The sequence below is a fragment of the Mobula hypostoma genome, chromosome 7 (genome assembly GCF_963921235.1).
Source record: "Mobula hypostoma chromosome 7, sMobHyp1.1, whole genome shotgun sequence".
NCBI lineage: Eukaryota > Metazoa > Chordata > Chondrichthyes > Myliobatiformes > Myliobatidae > Mobula > Mobula hypostoma.
Genome location: NC_086103.1, coordinates 139,597,041 through 139,619,935, shown reverse-complemented (window position 1 = coordinate 139,619,935; position 22,895 = coordinate 139,597,041). Strand labels below are relative to the sequence as shown.

Genomic DNA, 22,895 nt, shown 5'->3' with positions numbered 1-22,895 from the left:
GGATCTCGGTTTCCTTCAAAAGATGGAAATCACGATGGAAACAGTGGTAGTGAAGAAAGCTAGCCTGCAGTACAGGTTCAGAAGAGACGAAGAAGAAGTGGTTTTGAAGTTCCAAGACAGGAATCAAGATCTGGGAGTCTGGATGTTGTGCTGCATGACGTTGACATCCTCACACACAGGTCTTACAGATTAGCTTCACTTTTGCATGAAGCTTGTTGGAGATGAGGTGTAGCATTGCAGCAAAAAAAGTAAAACACTGGGCAGTGATACATGAGATGGGTCTGCACTAAGACAGTCTATTGTGAATCTGTCTATCACCCAATCCGCTTTCTGAATTCATCATCTTAGTCCAAAACAATGATGACTATAGAAGCATTGCCACAAGTAAATCAATTCTGGAAAAACCCACAAAATTAGTGCTTCTCCTACAGTGCCTCACAGATAATCAGATGGTTCCCAACCAGTAGAAGCTACCACAGAATGTGTACAATGAATGAACTGGCTGTAAGCTCATGGATACGAACTACAGTTTAAAGATTCTATTCATGTATAGCCGAAAGCACTAGGAATGGTCTGATGAGCAAGACCAGAGAGTCCAGGTGTCACAGTCCCGACTGTTAATTCCTCTTATTATCCTAATTCCCTTTTATTTCTGATAATTCCTAATTCCCTTGTTCTCCTGGGCCCCTTGATTGCGGCACCTGATTCTCTTCTAAACCTGCTGCATAAAAACCCCGGCTTTGCATCCATTCGTTGCCAGACTGTTGCTTCAGCCTGTGCGGTAATTCACGTTCCCAGCCACTTAGAATGGTGTATTCTAAGCTATACTTCAGTACTGAAGTTTACCTGTGAAACTCCGTCTCTCTGTGTGTCAAGGTAAGTATTCTAAGTTATACTTCAGTACCGATGTTTACCTGTGTAACTCCATCTCTCTGGGTTAAGAAAAGTATTGTCTGCCACTTGCCTTTCTACGCTCAGTGTCAAGATAAGTTTTGCCTGCTGCGTGGCTCCTGTTTGCCATTCAGCTCCAGCAACGCCATGTGTCAGAAAAGTATTATCTCCTGTTTGCCTTTCCATGTAATGCTCCATGTCAAGATGAGTGTTGCCTGCTGCCTGTCTCCTGTTTGCCGTTCATTCAGCTCCAGCAACGCCGCGTCAAGGAAAGTATTGCCTGCCTCCTGCTCCTCCGTTCAGCCATGCTGTTTGCCTGTGTTAGTTCTGTCTCTCAACAGCTTAGAATTGTGTATTCTAAGTTCTGTTCCTGCGCTGTTTGCCTGTTAACCCTGTCTCTCGACTGCTGAGAATTGTGTATTCTAAGTTCTGTTCCTGCGCTGTTTGCCTGTGTTAACCCTGTCTCTCGACCGCTGAGAATTGTGTATTCTAAGTTCTGTTCCCGTGCTGTTTGCCTGTTAACCCTGTCTCTCGACCGCTGAGAATTGTGTATTCTAAGTTCTGTTCCTGCGCTGTTTGCCTGTGTTAACCCTGTCTCTCGACCGCTGAGAATTGTGTATTCTAAGTTCTGTTCCCGTGCTGTTTGCCTGTTAACCCTGTCTCTCGACTGCTGAGAATTGTGTATTCTAAGTTCTGTTCCCGTGCTGTTTGCCTGTGTTAACCCTGTCTCTCGACCGCTGAGAATTGTGTATTCTAAGTTCTGTTCCCGTGCTGTTTGCCTGTTAACCCTGTCTCTCGACCGCTGAGAATTGTGTATTCTAAGTTCTGTTCCCATGCTGTTTGCCTGTTAACCCTGTCTCTCGACTGCTGAGAATTGTGTATTCTAAGTTCTGTTCCTGCGCTGTTTGCCTGTGTTAACCCTGTCTCTCGACCGCTGAGAATTGTGTATTCTAAGTTCTGTTCCTGCGCTGTTTGCCTGTGTTAACCCTGTCTCTCGACTGCTGAGAATTGTGTATTCTAAGTTCTGTTCCGTGCTGTTTGCCTGTGTTAACTCTGTCTCTCCGTGTTAATAGGAGCATTGCATGCCACCTGTCTTCCTGCTCATCCTTCCACCTGCTGTCCTCCTCAAGCCACACTCACACTCCGGTCTGCATCCCTGCTCTGCCTCGTTCCACCACCCGCCTACACTCTCTGTTGGCTCGGTGGTTAAACGCCGTGTTCCCACCGTAGCGACCCAAGTTCGATCTCCGGCCAAGCCTTCCTCGCTCCCCGGCCTTCCCTGTAACCGTTAATAAACACTTTAGATTACTCTACCTCCGGGTCAGTGTCCTGCGTTTGAGTTCGCCCCATTCCCTTGCAACACCTGGTGTTGTTTAACCATCACAGCAAGGCATTCTTGAATTGGAAATTCTGTCATGCTAAAGGGACAAGCAACAACTGTAGACAAGTGAAGGTTAAGACTCAACAGAGAACAATGATGAACAGATGGTGGTGTACAGAAATAAAACTAAAAGGGATCCAACAAGTTGCTAGATTCAGTGTTGTCAAGACCACCTGTGGCCCAAATATTCAAGGGCCCATTCCACTGAGAGCAAAGAACAGAGGTGAACTTCTCAAGGTCAGAGAAGCCATCAGCATCCACTGGAAGGAACACCTCAGAAAAGTTAGCAACTGCACTTCTATAAACACGAGATGCTGGAAATCCAGAGCAACACACACACAAAATGCTGGAGGAATTCAGCGGCTCAGGTGCCATCTATGGAAATGAATAAACAGTTGATATTTTGGGCTGAGATCTTTCAGGACCTAAAACATTGGGTCCTGAAGGACCTCAGCTGAAAGCATGGACTGTTAATCATTTCCATAGTAACAGCACCTCCATCCTTGATGTAGGTGCTGGTACCAGAATCCCAGAGCAAATTGTCCGCCTCAGTCTCATTCCCGTCCTCAACTGATGGGCTTTGTGAGTAGAAGCTCCCCTGCTAAAGTTTCAAATAATGGCAGAACTACTCAGATTGAAAATCTTATCTCCAGTCTCTGGCAATATATCGAGGTATTTAGGAATGTTGTAATCTTGACTATTTTCAAGAAAGGAGACTGTTGGAGCTTCAGATAAATCTCATGCTGATGGCTCAAAGAAAGCCGTGCTTCCCAGTGGGGGGAGAAAAAACTGTTCCCTCACTGTCAGTGTGGATGCCATCGACGTACAGCAATGGTTTTCAGAGGGAGAGTTGTTGCCTTTTTTAGTTATGGGTCACCAAAAGGGATCAGTTAAGAGTTAATCATGTGGGTCCAAGGAGTGTAGAGACCTGATGGAAGAGAAGAACTTTGGGACAGCACGGGAGCGAGAAGCCCAAAGAGCTCGGGGGAAAGGTGGGAAAGAGGCCAAAAGACAGGGTGGTTCCTTAGCTTGGAGACTGATCTTCCTGCCTCCGCCCTAGTTACTCTAAACTCGCCTATGCTAGCGGCGTTTCAGTAGATGAAGTATCTTCCTGTGACATGCCCTTTAGAGTTTAGCTATAGTGTTTAATTGCAGTTGCAATCAGAGTTTTGGTTACATGGAAGTTGCTAATTGAGTGAGCTGTTTTGATTAAATTGCGTTACCTAGATAAATTTGAAAACTACTGACCTGGAGGCTCACTGGATGTAATCAACACCATGAGCCATGCGAGAGGTGGCATCAGCGGCCCTCTCTGAAATGACTGTAGTCCTTGAAACCGGGATGAACTGTGGAAAATGACCCTCTCTTGTGGTTGACCACAGAAAGTCGGCCCCTCCTATCTCTGGCACGTCCACCGCCGCCTTGTGTGCGCGTCTACGTTCAGAAGAAGTATTTTTGTTTTGTTTTTAATTCAACTGGATTTAAAGTTCAGTGGATTTATCTATCCACTGAATAAAGTTCCCAAAGAAAGCCGCGCTGTGAAGATGAATGCATTGATAAAGCGAATGTAGACTCTGAGGTGAACGCCCAGGTCAATGCTCCCCTGTGTTTCCATGGTAACGGCGCCGACCCGCCCCAAGTCGCTGGCGCAAAGGTGATCGCGTCATTCCGGTAACTATGCCCGAGAGTGCTTTCGCAGAGCGCCTCCGAGACTCGGCTCTGCGATGTTTAAACGCTGGACGTCTAACTCCAGCCATTCGGTGGATCTGAGTTTTCTGAATCATGAAGAAGTGACCGCGATCCTGGACGTGTTGGAGCGAGATAAGGAGGTTCAGAGGATGAATGCTGAGAGGCTCAAGTATGTAATGCCTCTCTGGTGCCAGGGTTCGGACACTGGCGCCTGAGACTTCGGAGTTGTTGAACTGTGCAGCCACTGTTTGTTTAAAAGTATTTCGCTCTGCATGGCAAGTTAATTAAATATTCCTTGCAAACTGTGAGGATTGAATTAATGCAATGATGCAGTAATCATTTTAGCGTAAGAAGGGTATTTAAATGTTTCATTTCGAAAATGAGTATTTTCCCTATTGCGATGCATGAAATGTGATATTAAGATGAAAGTGCAATTTTGGATGTAGTCCTTATTACTTATTCTACTTTTATATATAATATGTAACAATCAATTCAAACTAAAATGATTGCAGCGGAGCACGTTCGATTTGAGGGACATTGTTAAAATAGTGCTAGATCAATATGTAACAACAAACTGGAACGAGCTGTTTAATAAGAGTTCACAAACCATCCTTGTTGCCATTAGATGTGTTTTCTCCAGATTTATTTTTGAATTAAGTTTATAAAGGAAATCATAATCTTTGAGGCAAACAAACAACGATTATTGCAGTCTTGTGTAATTTCGCCAATGCCGGGATTTTGAGTTTGAATTACTAAATGCGCGTGTAAACCCTGCATACCTCTCAGGTGAATTATACATGCCTACGCCAAGCAAATCTCTACCTCCGGAATTGCAGCAGTTAAATGTTCTCAGTAAGCTGGAACAGGAATTCGCCCAGCTATGTATTTTCCAGCCAGCTTCCCGAATACAAGTTCTGCAATTTAAAGACATGATGGAATAAAATGTTATACGGACAATAATGATGTCGGATGCAAGCTGTAAACTTTTGCTGAGTCTTCGGCACTACTGCCTGCAAATCGAAAGAAAATTTCCCGAGTATAACTTAATATGCTTCACAACTCGGTGACTCAGAGGAAGTCACTGCGAAATTGTATTGCCTGTTTAGAGGTCGGGGAATGATAGCCCATGTTGCTGGGGAAATTGTATATATATTTTTTGCAATCAGAAGTACTAATCCAAACTCTTCCATTTGATGAGCCAAAGGTTTTCGGTCGGATGAAGTTGCTGCGATTCCTGACACGAGTCGGAAACCGGCTGCCATTGACCCAACTATTAATACTAGGGGTGATTGATAAGTTCGTGCCCTAAAGTAGACGGAGTCAATTTTAGAAAATCTAGCTCATTTATTTTTCGATTTATTTTTCAACATCGTCCCCTCCTACATTTACACACTTCGTCCAGCGGTGGTGGAGCTTACGGATCTTGGACCTCCAGAAAGTGTGATTGATAAGTTCGTGGCCTAAGGAAATGAAACTTCAAACTTTCTGCATAATCACTGCGTTGACTTGCATGTGCATGTAACGAGAGCTGTATAACTCATCTCCTTCTACCTTCGGCTACGAAATTATCAATCATCCATCTGTGGACACTTTCTGGAGGTCCAAGATCAGTAAGCTCCACAACCGCTAGACTAAGTGTGTAAATGTAGGAAGGGACTATGTTGAAAAATAAATGTGCTAGGTTTTCTAAAATTGACTACTCCTACCTTAGGCCATGAACATATCAATCACCCCTCGTAAAATCTAGTGTAAGAAACCAATGAGATTTGTTAGTCTGAATCTTGGCAGTGTTTTTAATGAACACCCTCAAAATAAATATTCAACAGTCTTAGGTCAATAGGCTGATAAGGCCAACTCACCTTCATTTTGCAACATTATTGAAGCATTTTCAGTATAAACATCTAAACCTGGAACAAGAAAGCATAATGTTTTTGCTGTTGGAAATTTGAATGTTATTATTAGATTTTTAATTTGAAAGGAAGCCTTTCTGTCTTTAAAATTTATTTTAAATTGAAAAGAAACATTATGGTAGTACACATAAAAGTTGCTGGTGAACACAGCAGGCCAGGCAGCATCGCTAGGAAGAGGTACAGTCGATGTTTCGGGCCACTGCGTTCACCAGCATCTTTTATGTGTGTTGCTTGAAATTCCAGCAGCTGCAGATTTCCTCCTATTATGGTAGTACAGCTTTCCAAAACGAATTGTACCGAGTACATAGGAAAATTAGTCTCAGGAATACAATTATTATGGTTATCAATTGTTTGATAGACTCCCAAGCTAGTCATAGTTGTGGAAGTATACGGCACAGAAACAAGCCATTTGGCCCATCTAGTCTGTGCTGAACCATTTAAACTATCTACTCCCATCGACCTCATCCATGTACCTATCCACACTTAAACGTTGAAATTGAGCTTTCATGCACCACTTGCACTGGCTGCTCATTCCACACTCTCACACCCTCTGAGTGAAGTTGTTTTCCCTCATGTTCCCCTTCAACTTTCCACCTTTCACCTTTAAGGTATGACCTCTGGTTTTAGTCCCACCCAACCTCAGTGGAAAAAACCTGCTTGTATTTACCCTATCTATACCACTTATAATTTTGTGTATCCCTATCAAATCTTCCCTCAATCTTCTATATTTCAAGGAATGAAGTCCTAACCTGTTCAATCTTTCCTTATAACTCCAGTCCTCCAGTCCCAGCAACATCCTTGTAAATTTTCTCTGCACTCTTTCAACCTTAATTTGCCTAGTGAAGCAAAATTGATGCCGCCTTTGTAGGAAAGTATTCACAAAATATCCAACATCTGAGCAGTTTTATAGGGTGATTGCCGTTTATGTGCAATAACCTTTGTTAGGAAAGATGCCGTTGCATTAATCAGGACCCTGTAACTTTCCCAGTTAGGGAAAAAAATTGTTCAAAGCTTTGTCAGTAAATCTCTTGAAGTTTGTGGTGCTCTAGGATGGCTCCTTTAATGATGTCCTGGATGGGCAGCCTATTGGTGAAAAATGGGATTCTGACAAAAACTGCTCCTCCCTTTATCTTCGCAAAATAATTGTTAAATCACTAAAGATCTAAGATAAAAGTTTCTCCAAATAACCTGAATGTCAGATTTAATGAAATGGAGCTGGACTGAGCTGAAATTCTGTGATCGCAAACAAAGAATTATTGAGACAAATATTGATTATAAGATGGATGACAGAAACTGTTCTGGAAAGGCTCCTCAGCATGAATAGAAGTGTCAATTCCGTTTCCCTGAATTACTAATAAATATTTAAATTTTAGAGAAATCAAGAAGAAGAATACCAACAGCTTGTGGTTAAAAGGAATAACTGGCCAATGGTTTGAGGAAATAAGGAAAGCAAAATTCAAAGATCAGACGGAGTTAAGCAAGCTACTTAAAGTGCCGCCTACAAGGAGCTGTAGAAAGACAGACCAAACTGGTAAATAATTTTTTAAAAACTTTATTGTTGAAAACTGTTGGAAAATAATGATGATTTTGGTTTATTATTGTTGCATGTACTGAGATTCAGTGGGAAAACATTTCATGCACACCGTTCATACAGGTCATATTGCACAGCACATTGAGGTAGGAAAACAGTAACAGAATGCAGAATAAGTGCAAAAGCTACAGAGAGAGTGCAATGCATGTAAACAGTGAAATCCAAGATCACAATCGGGTAGATTGTGAGGGCAAGAGTCTATTATCGTACAAGAGATCTGTTCAGGAGCCCAATAACAGGCTTTTGTATCTTCTACTCAATGGAGGAAGGGAGAAGAGAGAGTCTCCAGGGTGGATGCTGCCTGCCTTAACAAGGCAGCATGAAGTATAACGTAAGCTGGCAGTTTGCTTTTTTGTGAGTAGCCAAGTATGTAGTTTTCAAACTTTAATGGAGGTTTGGGCTCTATTACAAACTCCATTCTACAGTTGCAGACTCCATCACTTCCTTCATGGCTGTCATGAACATGGAGTTCACACATTTGGTGTTGTATTGATCGCATGTTGAACTTTAGACTTCCGTGTCACTCATCACAGACAGAATTGTTGGAATTAAGCTAGGGCTCAGGTCAGCTGTTGCTAAAACTTCACTTGGGCCTTTCTTAAATTGTTTAGCCCCCCAGTTTGTGTCCTCCCAAATCTCTGCTGGCCCAGTGGGCTAAACGTTCTCATGTTTGTCTTAATCCCACAATAATCTCACCCAATTTATCGCTGTAATTTCCTCCTGTCCCATAACTCTTTGTGATATTGGTAGTCCCACAATTCTAGTATCTTACTCATCCCTTTCCTAAATTGCTCCATCATTGGAAACTGTACCTTCTGTGATCAAAGTTCTAAACTCCTGGAATTCTCACCTTAAAGTCCTCCCTTCTCCTTGAAAACTATCTATAAAACCTAACTTTTTGACCAAGCTTTTTGCATTTCTTTTGTTTAACAATAATTACTAGCTTCTTAAAGTATGTTCCTACTGAGTGAAAATTGTTCTTGTAAGTTGTTCAGAGCAGGTGTCGCTTTCACTAAAACCAAATATGTGAAGGAATTATTACATCTAAACCTGGGCTTCGTACCTTTCTCTGCAACTGGATCTTTGACTTCCATCATCTGGAAACCACAGTCAGTACAATCAACACAGGCCCACTTCGTGGATGCTTACTTGGCCCACTGCATTCCGCTCACTGCACTCGTAACTGTGGCTAAGTGTGCCTCAAATACCATCTGTAGATTAACCAATGGTAACCACTGTTGTTGGCAGAATCTCAGATGGCGACAAGGAGGCGTACGGGAGCACGATAGGTTAGCGGGTTGAGTGGGGTCACATCCACAACCTCGCACGAAGTCAGCAAGACCAAGAAAATGGTTGTAGGCTTCAGGAAGGGGAAGTCCGGAGAGCACGCACCAGTCCTTGTCGAGGTGTCAACAGAGGAAAGGATGAGCAGCTTTACGTTCCTGGGCATCATTATCTTGGAGGATTCAACATGGGCCCAACACTGACTCAATAATAAAGAAGACACATCAGCAACTCTGCTCTTTAGGTGTTTGAACAGATCCGCTATGTCAGCAAAGACTCTTGCAGATTTCTATAGAGGTAAGGTGGAGAGTATTCTGACCGGCTGCATCATTGCCTGGTAGGAGGCTCTAAAGTTCAGGATCACAAGAGCTGCAGAGTGCTGTTGACTCAGCCAGCTCCCTCATGGGCACAGCCCTCGCTACCATTGAAGGTACCTTTAAGAGGCGGTGCCTTAAGAAGGCAGCATCCATCACTAAAGATCTTCACCATCCGGGATATGCCCTTTTCTCGTTACTCTTCAGGGAGGAAGTAAAGGAGCCTGGAGTCCCATGATTCAGAAACTGGTTCATCCCCTCCACCATCAGATTTCTGAACAGTTCATGAGTACTACATCATTATTCCTAATTTTTGCATTACTTTAATTTGTAATTTACATTAATTTTGTGACTTTGCACTTTCCTGCTGTTTTGAAACAAATTTCATGTTAAATAAGACGGTGATAAATCTGATTCTGATAACATTCTTTAATGAAACATCCATCAAAAAATCAGGAAGGACAATTTTTTTCAGTTCATGGTTGTTACATTTAAAGGGGAGTATTGAAAATAAATGTGTAGTGGCAACAGAAGAAATAGTGACTCAGATTCTTTGACCTCAGGAAAAGTTGAAATAAAAAGTTAGATCACTATTTTTCATTCGAACTAATCATAAAGCTGTATAACTTATTTTCATGTACAGTATCTTAGTAGCAAGGAAATAAAAAATGTCTTATCATTTGACCTTCAAAAAGTACATAACATTTATCGCTAACAGTTAGTGGGAACAATATTCAGAGTATGGTTAAACATTAACAACAAGATTGCTCTTGGAATCAGTGTCAACATGCAGTTTATTATCACTGACATATGGATGCCATTAAATATTTTTGGCAACAGTACAGTGCAAGTCATTAAAAATTCTTTTAAGTTACAATAAAGAATAAAATAGTACAAAAGAGGAATAGTGAGGTAATGATCATGGTTTCATTGGACTGTTCAGAAATCTGATGCCAGAGGGGAAGAAGCTATTTCTAAAACATTGAGTGAGCGTCTTCAGCTCCTGGGCCGCCTCCTGTGGCACTGCCTTTTGAAGCTCTCCTCTGTAAGAGGGAGTAACACCTATTATAGTGTAATGCCTCTGTAAGAGGGAGTAACACCTATTATAGTGTAATACCTCTGTAAGAGGGAGTAACACCTATTACTGTGTAATACTTCTGTAAGAGGGAGTAATACCTATTACAGTGTAATACCTCTGTAAGAGGGAGTAACACCTATTACAGTGTAATACCTCTGTAAGAGGGAGTACCACCTATTACAGTGTAATGCCTCTGTAAGAGGGAGTAACACCTATTACAGTGTAATACCTCTAAGAGGGAGTAATACCTATTACAGTGTAATACCTCTAAGAGGGAGTAATACCTATTACAGTGTAATACCTCTGTAAGAGGGAGTAATACCTATTACAGTGTAATACCTCTATAAGAGGGAGTAACACCTATTATAGTGTAATGCCTCTGTAAGAGGGAGTAACACCTATTACAGTGTAATACCTCTGTAAGAGGGAGTAGCACCTATTATAGTGTAATACCTCTGTAAGAGGGAGTAATACCTATTACAGTGTAATACCTCTGTAAGAGGGAGTAATACCTATTACAGTGTAGTACCTCTGTAATAGGGAGGCGAGAGCCTGTGGTAAAACTGGCTGATTCTACAACCCTCTGCAGCCTTTTTCCATCTTGTGCATTGGAGCCTCCATACAGGGAATGATGTAACCATTCAGAATTCTCTCCACAGTACATTGATGAAATTTGTTCGAGTATTTGACACACTAAATCTCCTCAAACTCCTAATGAAGTATAGCTGCCGGTATGCCACCTTTGCAATTGCATCAGTATGTTGGGCCCAGGATAGATCCTCTGAGACGTTGATGCCCAGGAAATCGAAGCTGCTCACCATTTTGACTGCTGACCCCTCCGATGAGGACTTGCTGTGTGTTCTGCGGACTTGTGCTTCCTGAAATCTACGATCAATTCTTTGGTCATGTTGACATTGAGTATGAGGTGGTTGTTGTGCCGCTACTCAATCAGTAGATCTATCTCACTCCTTTGTGAAAGGGGGAGAGTGGAGTTGAAGCTAAGATCAGATTGGCCATGATCTTATTGAATAGCAAAGCAAACTTAGCCAAATGGCCTACTTCTGCTTCTATTCCATCTGTTCAGATAAACTCATGCCCAACCCCAAACCATCCTTTTTTAATAAAAAAAATTATGCATTTGTGTAGTGCCTTTTCTACATAAGAGGTTTCCTGAGATGCTTCACAGAAACTTTGTGAGACACACATAGATTCCAAACCAAAGCAAGATATCAGAATGAGTGACTGAAAGAGGTTACAATAGGTCTTGTAGGAAGAACAGTAGTGGAGTGATTTGAGGAAGTAATTCCTGAGGTAAGGCTTTGAATGCTGAGGACACACCACTGTTTCAAGCTGATTTAAGATGGCACTGGTGAAGGATAACGATGCCTTACTGACAGCAAACACAACTACTAACTACTTTATTAATCACTTTTTTCCTGGACAACTATCACTGTGGCCTGTAGCTTCCCTTTCGGAGTTGAGTTTTGAACCGCCTGTATGACCTGCCATTTTTGCGGTGTGAACTGAAATCTCGAAGTTACAGGGTGGTTGTAGCATGGTGTGTACAGGCTGTATTGAGGTAGTGTGGCCCAGGCCCAAGAGTGAGGAATGAGCTAATACTTGGCCTTTGCTGGGGCGACTTGGAACCAATTGGAAGCAGCAGATTCAGGGTGTGATAGGATCCTGATCCAGGAGGGAGGAATGAGCAGATGAAAAGGTCAGGGTATCAGGGCTGATGGCAAAGAATGGGCTGGTGTTCAGCTTGCTGCTCAGTGACGTTTACTTGTCTCAGTTCTGTGTAGAGACTGTGGCCTGCAACTAATGAGCTCCTGGACCTGCTACAGTGATGACTGGCTTCATGGCTGTGGACTCACTTTTGTGGACTTTAGTTCTAAATGTTATTTTCTTATTTTTTATTGTTTACACAATGTGTGTGGTTTTTTTTGCACATTGTGTGGTTAACAGTCTTTTATAATGGGTTCTATTTGGTTTCTTTTGTGGCTGCCTGTAAGAAGACAAGGTTGTATACAGTATAAAAATTTTGATAAACATACTTTGGGTTTCAGAGATGAATGAATGTTCAAAAATGTAGGTAGAAGAATACAGAATGCTTAGGGTGTAGGCTGGTGGAGGACACAAAGGAATTTGGCAGTGAAGGAATTTCAACAGTAAGATAAATGCTGCAAAATCAACAGTCGGTATTAGCTAATGTTTCTAAAGTCCCACAGGAATCAATCCTTGAATAATAATAATAATTATTATTATTATTATTATTTTAATCCTCATACTACTTTCTATTTCTGTCCATCAAACAATGGGAAAATCATTATTGTTTTCTTTGATCCCTGCCAGAAACTGTTCCCTTGACACAGTCCTTCCTCTTTTTGGTCAGGTGAATTTTATTGCATGGAACCCCAACACTTTTTCTAATCCCTATTCTAAGCTTTAACTCTGGAATATTCATGACCCTCTGAAGGTTTCTTCACCCATCAACTAATCTGTTGAGACCATTTCAACGTTTTTATTAAATCTTATTGGACTTGACTGCTCCAATACTCTCCTGGCTATTTCCGAAATTCCTTTCATTTGTTAAATATCTGCATGGTTAATGTCTAATGTCTTTAATGTCTAAAATTAAATAATGCTACTGACTTCAACAAACTAATTTAAAAATGTAGATTCTAATTTAGTGGAGCTTCTCTCTAGGTCATGGGTTCCCAACCTTTTTGTGCCATGGACCAATAGCATTAAGCTAGGGATCTGTGGACCCCAGGGAACCCTTGCCCCAGGTGGTTACTTGATCTTGTGCTGTGAAACAATTATGAGACCAATTATTTTCTTTTGACCACTTGTGAAGCAGTGGAGTTCACCACTGAACTCAAACATAACAAACCTTCTGTTGAGAACTGTACTTGGTAGGTCAGCTATATTCCATGTCAGATGCGTGTCATTCCCTTGGCTTTGAGCATTGAGGTTTGGAGGTATTCCTATCATTGGGCCCTTTCAGCCCATGCAGATTTTTTTTTACATCACTGCTTAATCTACATCAAGGTGATTTGCCTGATCCAGGTTAGCACCCATTTACTAACCCCCCCCCCCCACTCCAATCAAGGAAACAGCCTTTGCCAACTTCCTACCTATACAAGGCCAAAAGCACTTGCCCTTAAATCAGCTCCCGTCTGAACTTCCACTGATTTCCCCCCCCCAACCCCCCGCAAGCTGCCAATCCAGTCTCTCTTAACCAGCTGCCATTTGCAGCCCCATGGCTTATCTTCCCCTCAGCTGACAATCATAGACTTTGACATGTTGATCACAGTAACTGACTTTTGCCCTGTTTTACCCTTCCCTTCCACACACCACCCACCCCTGCACAGCCAAGGCCTTCTATCCCCTGCAGTGACCTCACATGTACCTGGTTTCCGTAGTGTATTCTGCTCTGGTTGAGCCACAAAGGAAGGGACGGCATGGTAGCGTAGTGGTTAGTGTGGTAGCTCTACAGCCGATCGGGGTTTGATTCCTCCTGCTGTCCCTAAGGACTCGTACATTCTCCCCGTACCTACGTGGCTCTCCTCCCACATTCCAGAGCTGTACAGTTAGAGTTAGTTGTGGGCGCCCAGAGTGGGGCGACCCTTGCCTGCTTCCCCCAACGTAATCCTCGCTGGTTTAATTTGATGCAAATAATGCATTTCACTTTATTTATACTTTATTGTTGCCAAACAATTGATACTAGAACGTACAATCATTACAACGATATTTAATTCTGCGCTTCCTGCTCCCTGGAGTACAAATCGATAGTAAATATTAAAAATTTAAATGATAAATCAAATAGAAAATGGAAAGTAAGGTACTGCAAAAAAACTGAGAGGCAAGTCCAGATATTTGGAGGGTACGACCCAGATCCGGGTCAGGATCCATTCAGCAGTCTTATCACAGTTGGAAAGAAGTTGTTCCCAAATCTGGCTGTACGAATCTTCAAGCTCCTGAGCCTTCTCCCGGAGGGAAGAGGGACGAAAAGTGTGTTGGCTGGGTGGGTCGTGTCCTTGATTATCCTGGCAGCACTGCTCCGACAGCGTGCGGTGTGAATTGAGTTCAAGGATGGAAGATTGATGTATTTTTGATATGTTTTTGATGTATATGTGACAAATAAAGCTAATCTTTATCTAGGGCCCCCTGAAATTTCTGCACTTGCCCCCCACAGGGTCCAATTGATCACCTTGTCAGGCCCTGGGGATTTATCGATCCAAATTTGCCATAAGACAGCAAATGCCTCCTTACCTGTAATCTGCAAAGGGTGCAGGACCTCACTGTTGCTTTGCCGCATTTCCGTAGACTCTGTGTCCATCTTCTGAGTAAATACAGATGCAGAAAAAATCCTTTTAAGATCTTCCCCATCCCTTTTGGCTCCATGCATAGATTACTGTTCTGATCTTCCTGAGATCAAATCTGTCCCTTGCAATCCTTTTGCTTTTAACATATCTGTGGAATCCCTTTAGAATTCTCCTTCACCTTGTCTGCTAGGGCAACCTCATGCCACCTTTTAGCTTTCCTGATTTCTTAAGTGTTCTCTTGCATTTCTTGTACTCTCTAAATACCTCATTTGTTTCTACCTGCCTTTTTTTTTCTCTCTCCTAACCAGGATCTCAGTATCTCTTGAAAACCAAGGTTTCCTAAACCTGTTATCTTTACTTTTTATTCTGACAGGCACACACAAGCTATGTACTCTCAAAATTTCACTTTTGAAGGCCTCCCACTTACCTCCCACTTTGCCAGAAAGCAGCCTGTCCCGATCCACACTTGCCAGATCTGTTCTGAAACCATCAGAGTTGGCCTTTATCCAATTTAAAATCTCAACCTGTGGATTAGACCTATCTTTATTCCATATTTACTTTGAAACTATTGGCATTATGATCATTAATTGCAAAGTGTTCTCCTACACAAACTCTTGTCTCCTGCCCTGTCTCATTCCCTAACAGAGGATCAAATATGGCATCTCTCTCTCATTGGGACTTCTACGTGCTGATTAAGGAAACTTTCCTGAATACATTTGACAAACTCTATCTCATCTAGTCCTTTTACAGTATGGGAGTCCCAGTCAATATGTGGAAAGTTCAAATCACTTACTATCACAACCTTGTGTTTCTCGCAACAGTTTGCGGTGTCTCTACAAATGTATTCCTCTAAGTCCTGCGGACTGCTGGGTGGTATATAGCCCCATTAATGTGGTCACACCTTTCTTAATCCTCAGCTCCACCCATAAAGTCTTGCTCAGCAAGCTCTCCAGTCGTCCTGACTGATCAGTGCCGTGACACTTTTCCTGACTGGTAACACTGCCCCACCTCCTTTAATCCCTCCTGCTCTGTCACGTCCAAAACAACGGAATCCCGGAACGTGAGCTACTAGTTCTGCCCCTCCTGCAATAAAGTCTCACTAATGGCTACAATATCATAATTCCACATGTTGATCCATGCCCTGAGCTCATCTGCCTTTCCTACAATACTTCTTGCATTGAAATGTATAGCTCAGAACATTAGTCACACCATGCTCAACCTTTTGATTCCTGACTTTGTCTGAGATTTTAAACTACATCTGTCTACTACCTGTTCTGGCAGTCTGTTTCCCATCCTGCTGCAACTCTAGTTTAACCCCCCCCCCCCCAAATGCAGCGCTAGCAAACATTCCTGCTAGGATTTTAGTCCCTCTCCAGTTCAGGTGCAAACTGTCTCTTCCATATAGGTCTCGCTTTCCCTGGAAAAGAGTCCAATGGTCTAAGAATCTGATGTCCTCCCTCCACCACCAACTCCTTAGTCACGTGTTTAAAGTCAAGTCAAGTCACTTTTTATTGTCATTTCAACCATAACTGCTGGTACAGAACATGGTAAAAATGAGACAACGTTTTCCAGGACCATGGTGCCACATGAAACAATACAAAAACTACACTGAACTGCGTAAGAAAAAAAACAAAAACTACACTAGACTACAGTCCTATCCAGGACTGCATAAAATGCGCAAAACAGTGCAGGCATTACAATAAATAATAAACAAGACAGTAGGCACAGTAGAGGGCAGTAGGTTGGTGTCAAGCCAGGCTCTGGGGTATTGAGGAGTCTGATGGTTTGGGGGAAGAAACTGTTACATAGTCTGGTCGTGAGTGCCCAATGCTTCGGTGCCTTTTTCCAGATGGCAGGAAGGAGAAAACTATATGATTTTCCTCTTTTTGGCCTCACTAGCAGGTAGCACAGTGCATCTTTTCACCATTTTAATGGTTGTCTAAACTAGTTTAAATTAGTCCGGCCTCATTTATTGCTGCTCTGTCTCTCACCACTCTGCCATTTCCCAGTTAGTAATCAAACCGTTGCTGCTTCATCCAGTCAGATTGAACCCTGTGTGAAAGACGAGAGCAAAGTGAACAAAACAGCTACTCAAATGTTCTCGCCTGTTGGAGATCATGTCCATAAGCGTTTCCCACTGTAGAAACTGAAGGCAAAGTCGACAGGAGATAAAACAATTTGCAATAGAGAACAGAAGCCCGTGGTGCTCTAGTTTTCAGAATGATCCTCTAGAAGTGACTAGTTTTGGCAGTGGAGATTAGGGTTTGACATCTCTTTGTGTCCTGAATAGTGAGTAATAAAATTAAGCATCTGGTTTAAATCTGCATCCCTGGACTTGAGGGAAAGAGATGAGGGGCACGTAAGGAGAAATGGTCAATCTAAATGCAGGACAGGTTTTATTAAAGACAATGGTGTGAAAGATGAGGGTTGATTGAGCAGATTGGTAGCTGCAGGAACGAGGGGCAAAATAAACACTTATCCATATAGAAGGCAATCTGTGGAGAATGATGCTAGCAATCGCATGAGTTGCATTAATATTACTGGAGGAGCACAGGTGGCTGGTGTTGGTAGATGAGAAGGGTTAAGATTTCAGGTGAAGATCACTGTCTCAAGCTGCTGCCTTTTAGATGGAGGTTGTGCTTTGTCCCTGTTGTTCACGAGGTTGCGGATGTCACCTGCAGTTCTCAGTTGAAGATGGAGAACTTCCTATTTTGCTCAGTGTGAGAAGAGTAATATTTGTTTTCAATAATATTTCAGGCAGTTTTCATTGTCTTCAAGCACAGTTCTTGTCTGCTGGTCTGTGTATTTTCAGTCCCTTCATTCTCTGGATTTGGGATTTTCTTTTATTCTGTGGTAGCTTTGGTTTTATTCAAAGCAGGAATCGATGGGTATTTGACTAGTTAACAGGTGTGTGTCAGGGCTACAGAGAAAAGACGAGAAAGAGTTTTTAAAAAAAAAACTTGGTCATGTTTGAATGGTGGAGCAGATTTGAGCCGAATGAGCTAATTCCGTTCCTATATCTTATGGATTATGTATATAATTCTATTTTCAAAGGCTCCTCAGGTTAAGTTGTAAATAAGGTTTGAAGTGCTAGGGCTTCTTTTCAACCTCACTCCTCTTAATACAGTGTGTCTATGGAAATGTTTTTTCATCTGCTTCCAACAATGCACAGCTGCCCTGGTATAATCAGAGTTTACAGACTTCAGTAACCCTCAGCAGATTTGTATCGTTGACAGATGGAAGATGCTCAATTCTGGCCATATTTTTCATTTGGATGCTACCTACGAAACATTATTTTTGATTCGTGTGGAGTTGTTGCCTAACTTAGGAGCTGCCTCATTAAAATAATGTTATTACGTCATATTCAGTTCACAACATTTATAGAACAGAACACAAACATGAGAAGTAGGAGCTGGCGTAGGCCATTTGGAATTGAGCTTACTGTTCTACCTCAATGTCATTTTCCTGCAATATTTCCTTATTTCCTTGAATCAAATATCCAGAAATCAATCTACCTCTATTTGGAATGAACTTGATGATAGAGCTCATAGAGTATTCCTAAGTAGAGAACTCCAAAGATTCAGTATCCTCTGCATGAATAAATTTCTCTTCAGTCTTACATAGCTTAGTACTCATTCTGAGACTGTGACCCTAGTTCTCCACTCTGCACCCAACATCCACCCTGTCAGGATGTTTAGAACTTTCAATAAGATCTCTTGTTCTTCTAAGCTGTAAGGTATGTAGGTCTGGTCTACTCAATCTAAGTGTACAAAGCTTGCCATCCCTGCTCTGCTTCTACACCAAGTATTTTCTTTTATGGGTAAAGAAACCAAAACTCTACACTAAACTCCAGATGCTGTCTTGTCAAAGGTCTTGTAGGATCATAGAGTGATATAGCAGAAGAAAAGACCCTTCAGCCCATCATTGTCAATGCTCACCATGAAGTACTGTCTGTACTACACCAAGTCATCAGCGCTTGGCCTAATAACAGCAAGACTTGTTTTCTCCTCTATTCAAGTTCTCAAATTGTCATGTAACAAAAGGAACGAAATACCATTTGTCTACCTAGTTACCTTGTCACACAGGAATCTTGATTTTTTTTTAGTGAATTGTGTGAAGAACAGTTAAAATGCTTTGAGCACTATCATTGCCCAATTTCTCACCATTAAAACAAAAAGTACGCTACTTTTCTATTTCGTGCTTCACATTTTTGAGTTCAATAAACTCTTCGGCCTCCAGCTGGGTACAGGTATCGATTTTAACTAATGTTTCGATGACAAACTGTGCCATCTTTATCAGGGATGATGCCTGGGCCTGAGCATTTATACCCCTGTTGTCTGTCCTTCCTGATTGGTTAGTCCAATCAGGTTTCTGTGCTCCCATCTTACAAAGGGAGACAGCATAGTCATTAAATGCTTAGTGAGGTAGTAAGTTGGAAAATCTATCCCACTGATGATAGGCATCGAGCGGAACCCTTGTGTATCTTAGGGAGCCCATAAAGTTTTGGTGGTATGGAGGCAGAAGTGTCTTGCATATGTGTGCTGGCAGTCTGGATTTCTTCAGTAAAGTGGAGGTCATCCTCTCAATCGAAGCCATGGGGTCCCACTGTAGAGCTCTGTAGGCGGGATCATCCAGAATCTGTTGGACTTTCCTGTGGTATTCCTCCAAGGGCATCAGGATGGTTGCATTTCCTTTGTCTGCTGGTAAAATCTTGATGGGCTGGGTTCCACCGTAGTGCCTGGAGGGCCAGTTGGTCTGCTTTTGTGATGCTCAGTTTCAGCAAAACAGCCCTTTTGAGGGCCGTGCAGACCTCTATCCTCGCCTCCTCTGCAATATCGCATGATAGTTTTTAGATTGCTTCTCTATTTGACAAATGTAATCCCGATAAGGTATAGCTCTGGGGACTGGAGTGAAGCTTAGCCCCTTGGTGAGGATCGATCTAGTCGCCTCGTTGATGCTTTGCCCAGTTTGATTGATGACATTGGATCCTTTCTGGGTCCATTGGTGGGATGGCTGCATTTTGTTAGGATAGTTTGTTGTATTTCTTGGCCTGCTTCACAGTGTTCCTTTGTGAAACTAGTTCACCTTGGGCAGCAGTGGACCTGTTGAGAGAAGAAGGTTGACAATTCCAGATGAAGAGTTGATGTCCAGAGCAGATCTAATGCAGTGGATATATTTATTACTCCCATTCCTGGACTTTCTAATATGACAAAAACCAGACGGTAGCCTTGGTCATGGCATCTATCAGAAACTGACTTGGACCTCAACAATAACAGCCACCATCACACTTCCCAATGTAGAGCAGTTCTTTCCACTTTGGTTAACTGTGCGAAAACTATTTCGGACCCAGAGGGTCTCCACAAGAAAATAAGACTATTATGCATGACATTCCTACAGAATGGCTACAAGGTGAAGGAAATCAATTGGGCCCTTAAAAGGGCTGACGGAAAAACCAGGAAACCTAACAACGAGGAGGAAGGCATCGCTACCACCTATCTTCTCCATATTTCCATGGTTTCCGGAAGGATTGCCAGGATCCTGAAGAAATACCAGATTAATACCATACCACAAACCTGCAAGGAAGCTCAAAATCACAGCTTGTGTGGGTCAAAGATAGCCTGAGACTCGGGGCAGCTGGTGTTTACAGAATTCCTTGTGAATGTGGAGCAGCGTATTTCGGCCAGATGGGACACAAGGTGGAAACCTGCATCGAAGAGCAATGGGTATCTGGGTTACCCGGAGAAATCTGCGGTAGTAGAACATTGCATTTGAAATGCCCATAGAATTGACTTCCAATGGCATAAAACTACTATGCCGTGCCAATGGCTTTTGGGACCACCTGGTAAAGGAAGCCATTGAAATAAAACTAAAGGAAAAGAATTTTAACAAAGACCAAGGTCCCGCTCCAAGTAAGAACAAGAATTTGATTCTAAACAAGGTGGGACAGTGGAAACCTGATTGGATGAGGACTAACCAATCAGGAGGGACTGCTGACGGGGGTGTAAATACCACTGGACTAGACATGCCCAGGCATCATCTCCAATGAAGATGGCACAGTTTATCAGTGAAACGTTGGTTAAAATTGATCCCTGTACCTGGTTGGAAGCCCGAATAGAGTATATTTGTCATGCATGCTGGGAAAGCACCAGATCCTTTTTGATGTTTTTGTTAATTTATGCAAATGTCTGTATTCCTTGTAAACTACTTTAGATCCTCCTCCCTATTTGCTTTCCCACCTAATTTTGCATCATTGGCAAATATGAACTCCTGATAATTGGTGACCACAAATAAATTATTAATATAGATTTTTAAAATCTGATGCCTAACCGCTGATCGCTGTAGTCATACCCACTCTAGTGAAAAACATCAGTTCATCATCTTCATCTTCAGTTCTCAGTCCATGTCAGTATATAATCTCCAAATCCATGTACTCTAACTTTGATCAACCTGTGTGAGATGTTATCATAACATTTCTGCAAATCCAAATACAGTGCTTTTTTAAGAAGTATTCACTCTCTCTTTTCCTGCCCCCCCCCCCAACCTGGAAGTTTTCATTTTTATTGTTTTACAACATTGAATCACGGTGGATTTAATTTGGCTTATTTGATGCTAATCGACCCAAAAAGACTCTTTTGTGTCAAAGTGAAAACAGATCTCTAGAAAGTGATCTAAATTAATTACAAATATAAAACACAGAATAATTGATTGTATAAGTATTCACCCACTTCAAGTCAGTATCTAGTAGATGCACCTTTGGGAGCAATTACAGCCTTGAGTCTGTGTGGATAGGTCTCTATCAGCTTTGCACATCTGGACACTGCCAATTTTTCCCCATTCTTCTTTACAAGACTGCTCAAACTCTGTCAGATTGCACGGGGATTGTGAGTGAAGAGTTTTTAGGTGCAGCCACATTCTCAATTGGATTAAGGTCTGGAATCTGACTTGCCACTCCAAGACATTAACTTTGTTTTTAAGCCATTCCTGTGTAGCTTTGGCTTTGTGCTTGGGGTCATTGTCCTGTTGGAAAGCAAATCCTCTCCCAAGTTGCAGTTCTCTTGCAGACTGCATCAGGTTTTCCTCGGGATTTCCCTGTATTCTGCTGCATTAATTTTAACCCTGTACCTTCACAAGCCTTCCAGTGCCTGCTGCAGTGAAGCATCCCCACAGCATGATGCAGCCACCACCATGTTTCACTGTAGAGATGGTGTGATTTTGATGATGTGCGGTGTTTGGTTTATGCCAAACATAGTATTTAGTCTGATGGCCAGAAAACTCAATTCTAGTTTCATCAGACCATAGAATCTTCTTCCAGCTGACTTCCAGCAAAATCTAGCTGAAATTTTGAGTTTTTTTTCCAACAGTGGCCTTCTCTTTGCCACTCTCCTATAAAGCTGCAACTGGTGAAGCACCTGGGCAACAGTTGTTGTATGTGCAGTCTCTTCAATCTCAGCCACTGAAGCTTGTAACTCCTCCAGAGTTGTCATAAGTCTCTTGGTGGCCTCCCTCACTAGTCCCCTTCTTGCACGGTCACTCAGTTTTTGAGGATGGCCTGCTCTCGGCAGATTTACAGCTGTGCCATACTCTTTCCATTCCTGATGATTGACTTAACTGTACTCTAAGGGATATTCAGTGGCTTGGAAATTTTCTTGTGTCCATCTCCTGACTTGTGCTTTTTGATAGCCTTTTCACAAAGTTGCTTGGAGTGTTCTTTTGTCTTCATGGCGTAGTTTTTTTTTGCCAGGATACCATCTCACCAGCAGTTGGACCTTCCTGGTACAGAAGTATTAATCAATTGAAACACCTTGACTGCACACAGGTTTATATATAGCTAGGACACCTTAACTAATTATGTGACTTCTAAAAACCAGTGATGATTTGGTGCGTCATATTAAAGGGGGTGAATACTTGTGCAATCAGTTATTTTGTGTTCTATATTTGTAATTAATTTAGATCACTTTGTCGTGATCCGTTTTCACTTTGACACGTCTTTTTCTGTTGATCAGTGTCATAAAAAAGCCAAATTAAATCCACTGCGTTTTAATGTTGTAAAACAATAAAACATAAAAGCTTCCCGGGGAGAGGCGGAATACTTTTTATAGGCACTGTATATTGCATTCACAGTTTCCTTCTTGTCAATTCTGATGTCACATCTTCAATTTCTGTAGATAAATGAAACATTATCTTTCTCGCACAAATGTATGCAGACTCTGCTTTATTCCGATATGCTGCTGAAGATGTTCATAATGCATCATAGATTCCAACATTTTCTCCAAGCTAATAGATCAATATTACCCCATTTTCACTCTCCCTCCTTCTTTAAATATTGGGGTGGCATTTTTAATCCTCCATTTTGCAGGAATCATTCCTGCAATGTGTGGAAGTTTGGAAAATAATAACCTCAACATCCACCTTCTCCACTGCAACCTCTT

At 42.0% G+C, this 22,895-nt stretch overlaps 1 protein-coding gene across 2 annotated transcripts in view; it reads left to right on the top strand.

Annotated features, from left to right (window-relative positions):
• The window catches only part of LOC134349587 (uncharacterized), a 58,468-nt gene that overhangs the window by 20,339 nt on the left and 15,234 nt on the right, over positions 1-22,895 (top strand). The window contains exons 1-2 of one of the 2 annotated variants that reach the window (XM_063054138.1): positions 3,946-4,130; positions 7,245-7,402. In XM_063054138.1, coding sequence (XP_062910208.1) covers positions 3,997-4,130; positions 7,245-7,402 — 292 coding nt within the window. In that variant the 5' untranslated portion in view covers positions 3,946-3,996. Of the gene's footprint in view, positions 1-3,945; positions 4,131-7,244; positions 7,403-22,895 lie in introns of those variants that run through there. The other variant, XM_063054139.1, reaches the window with a different exon arrangement.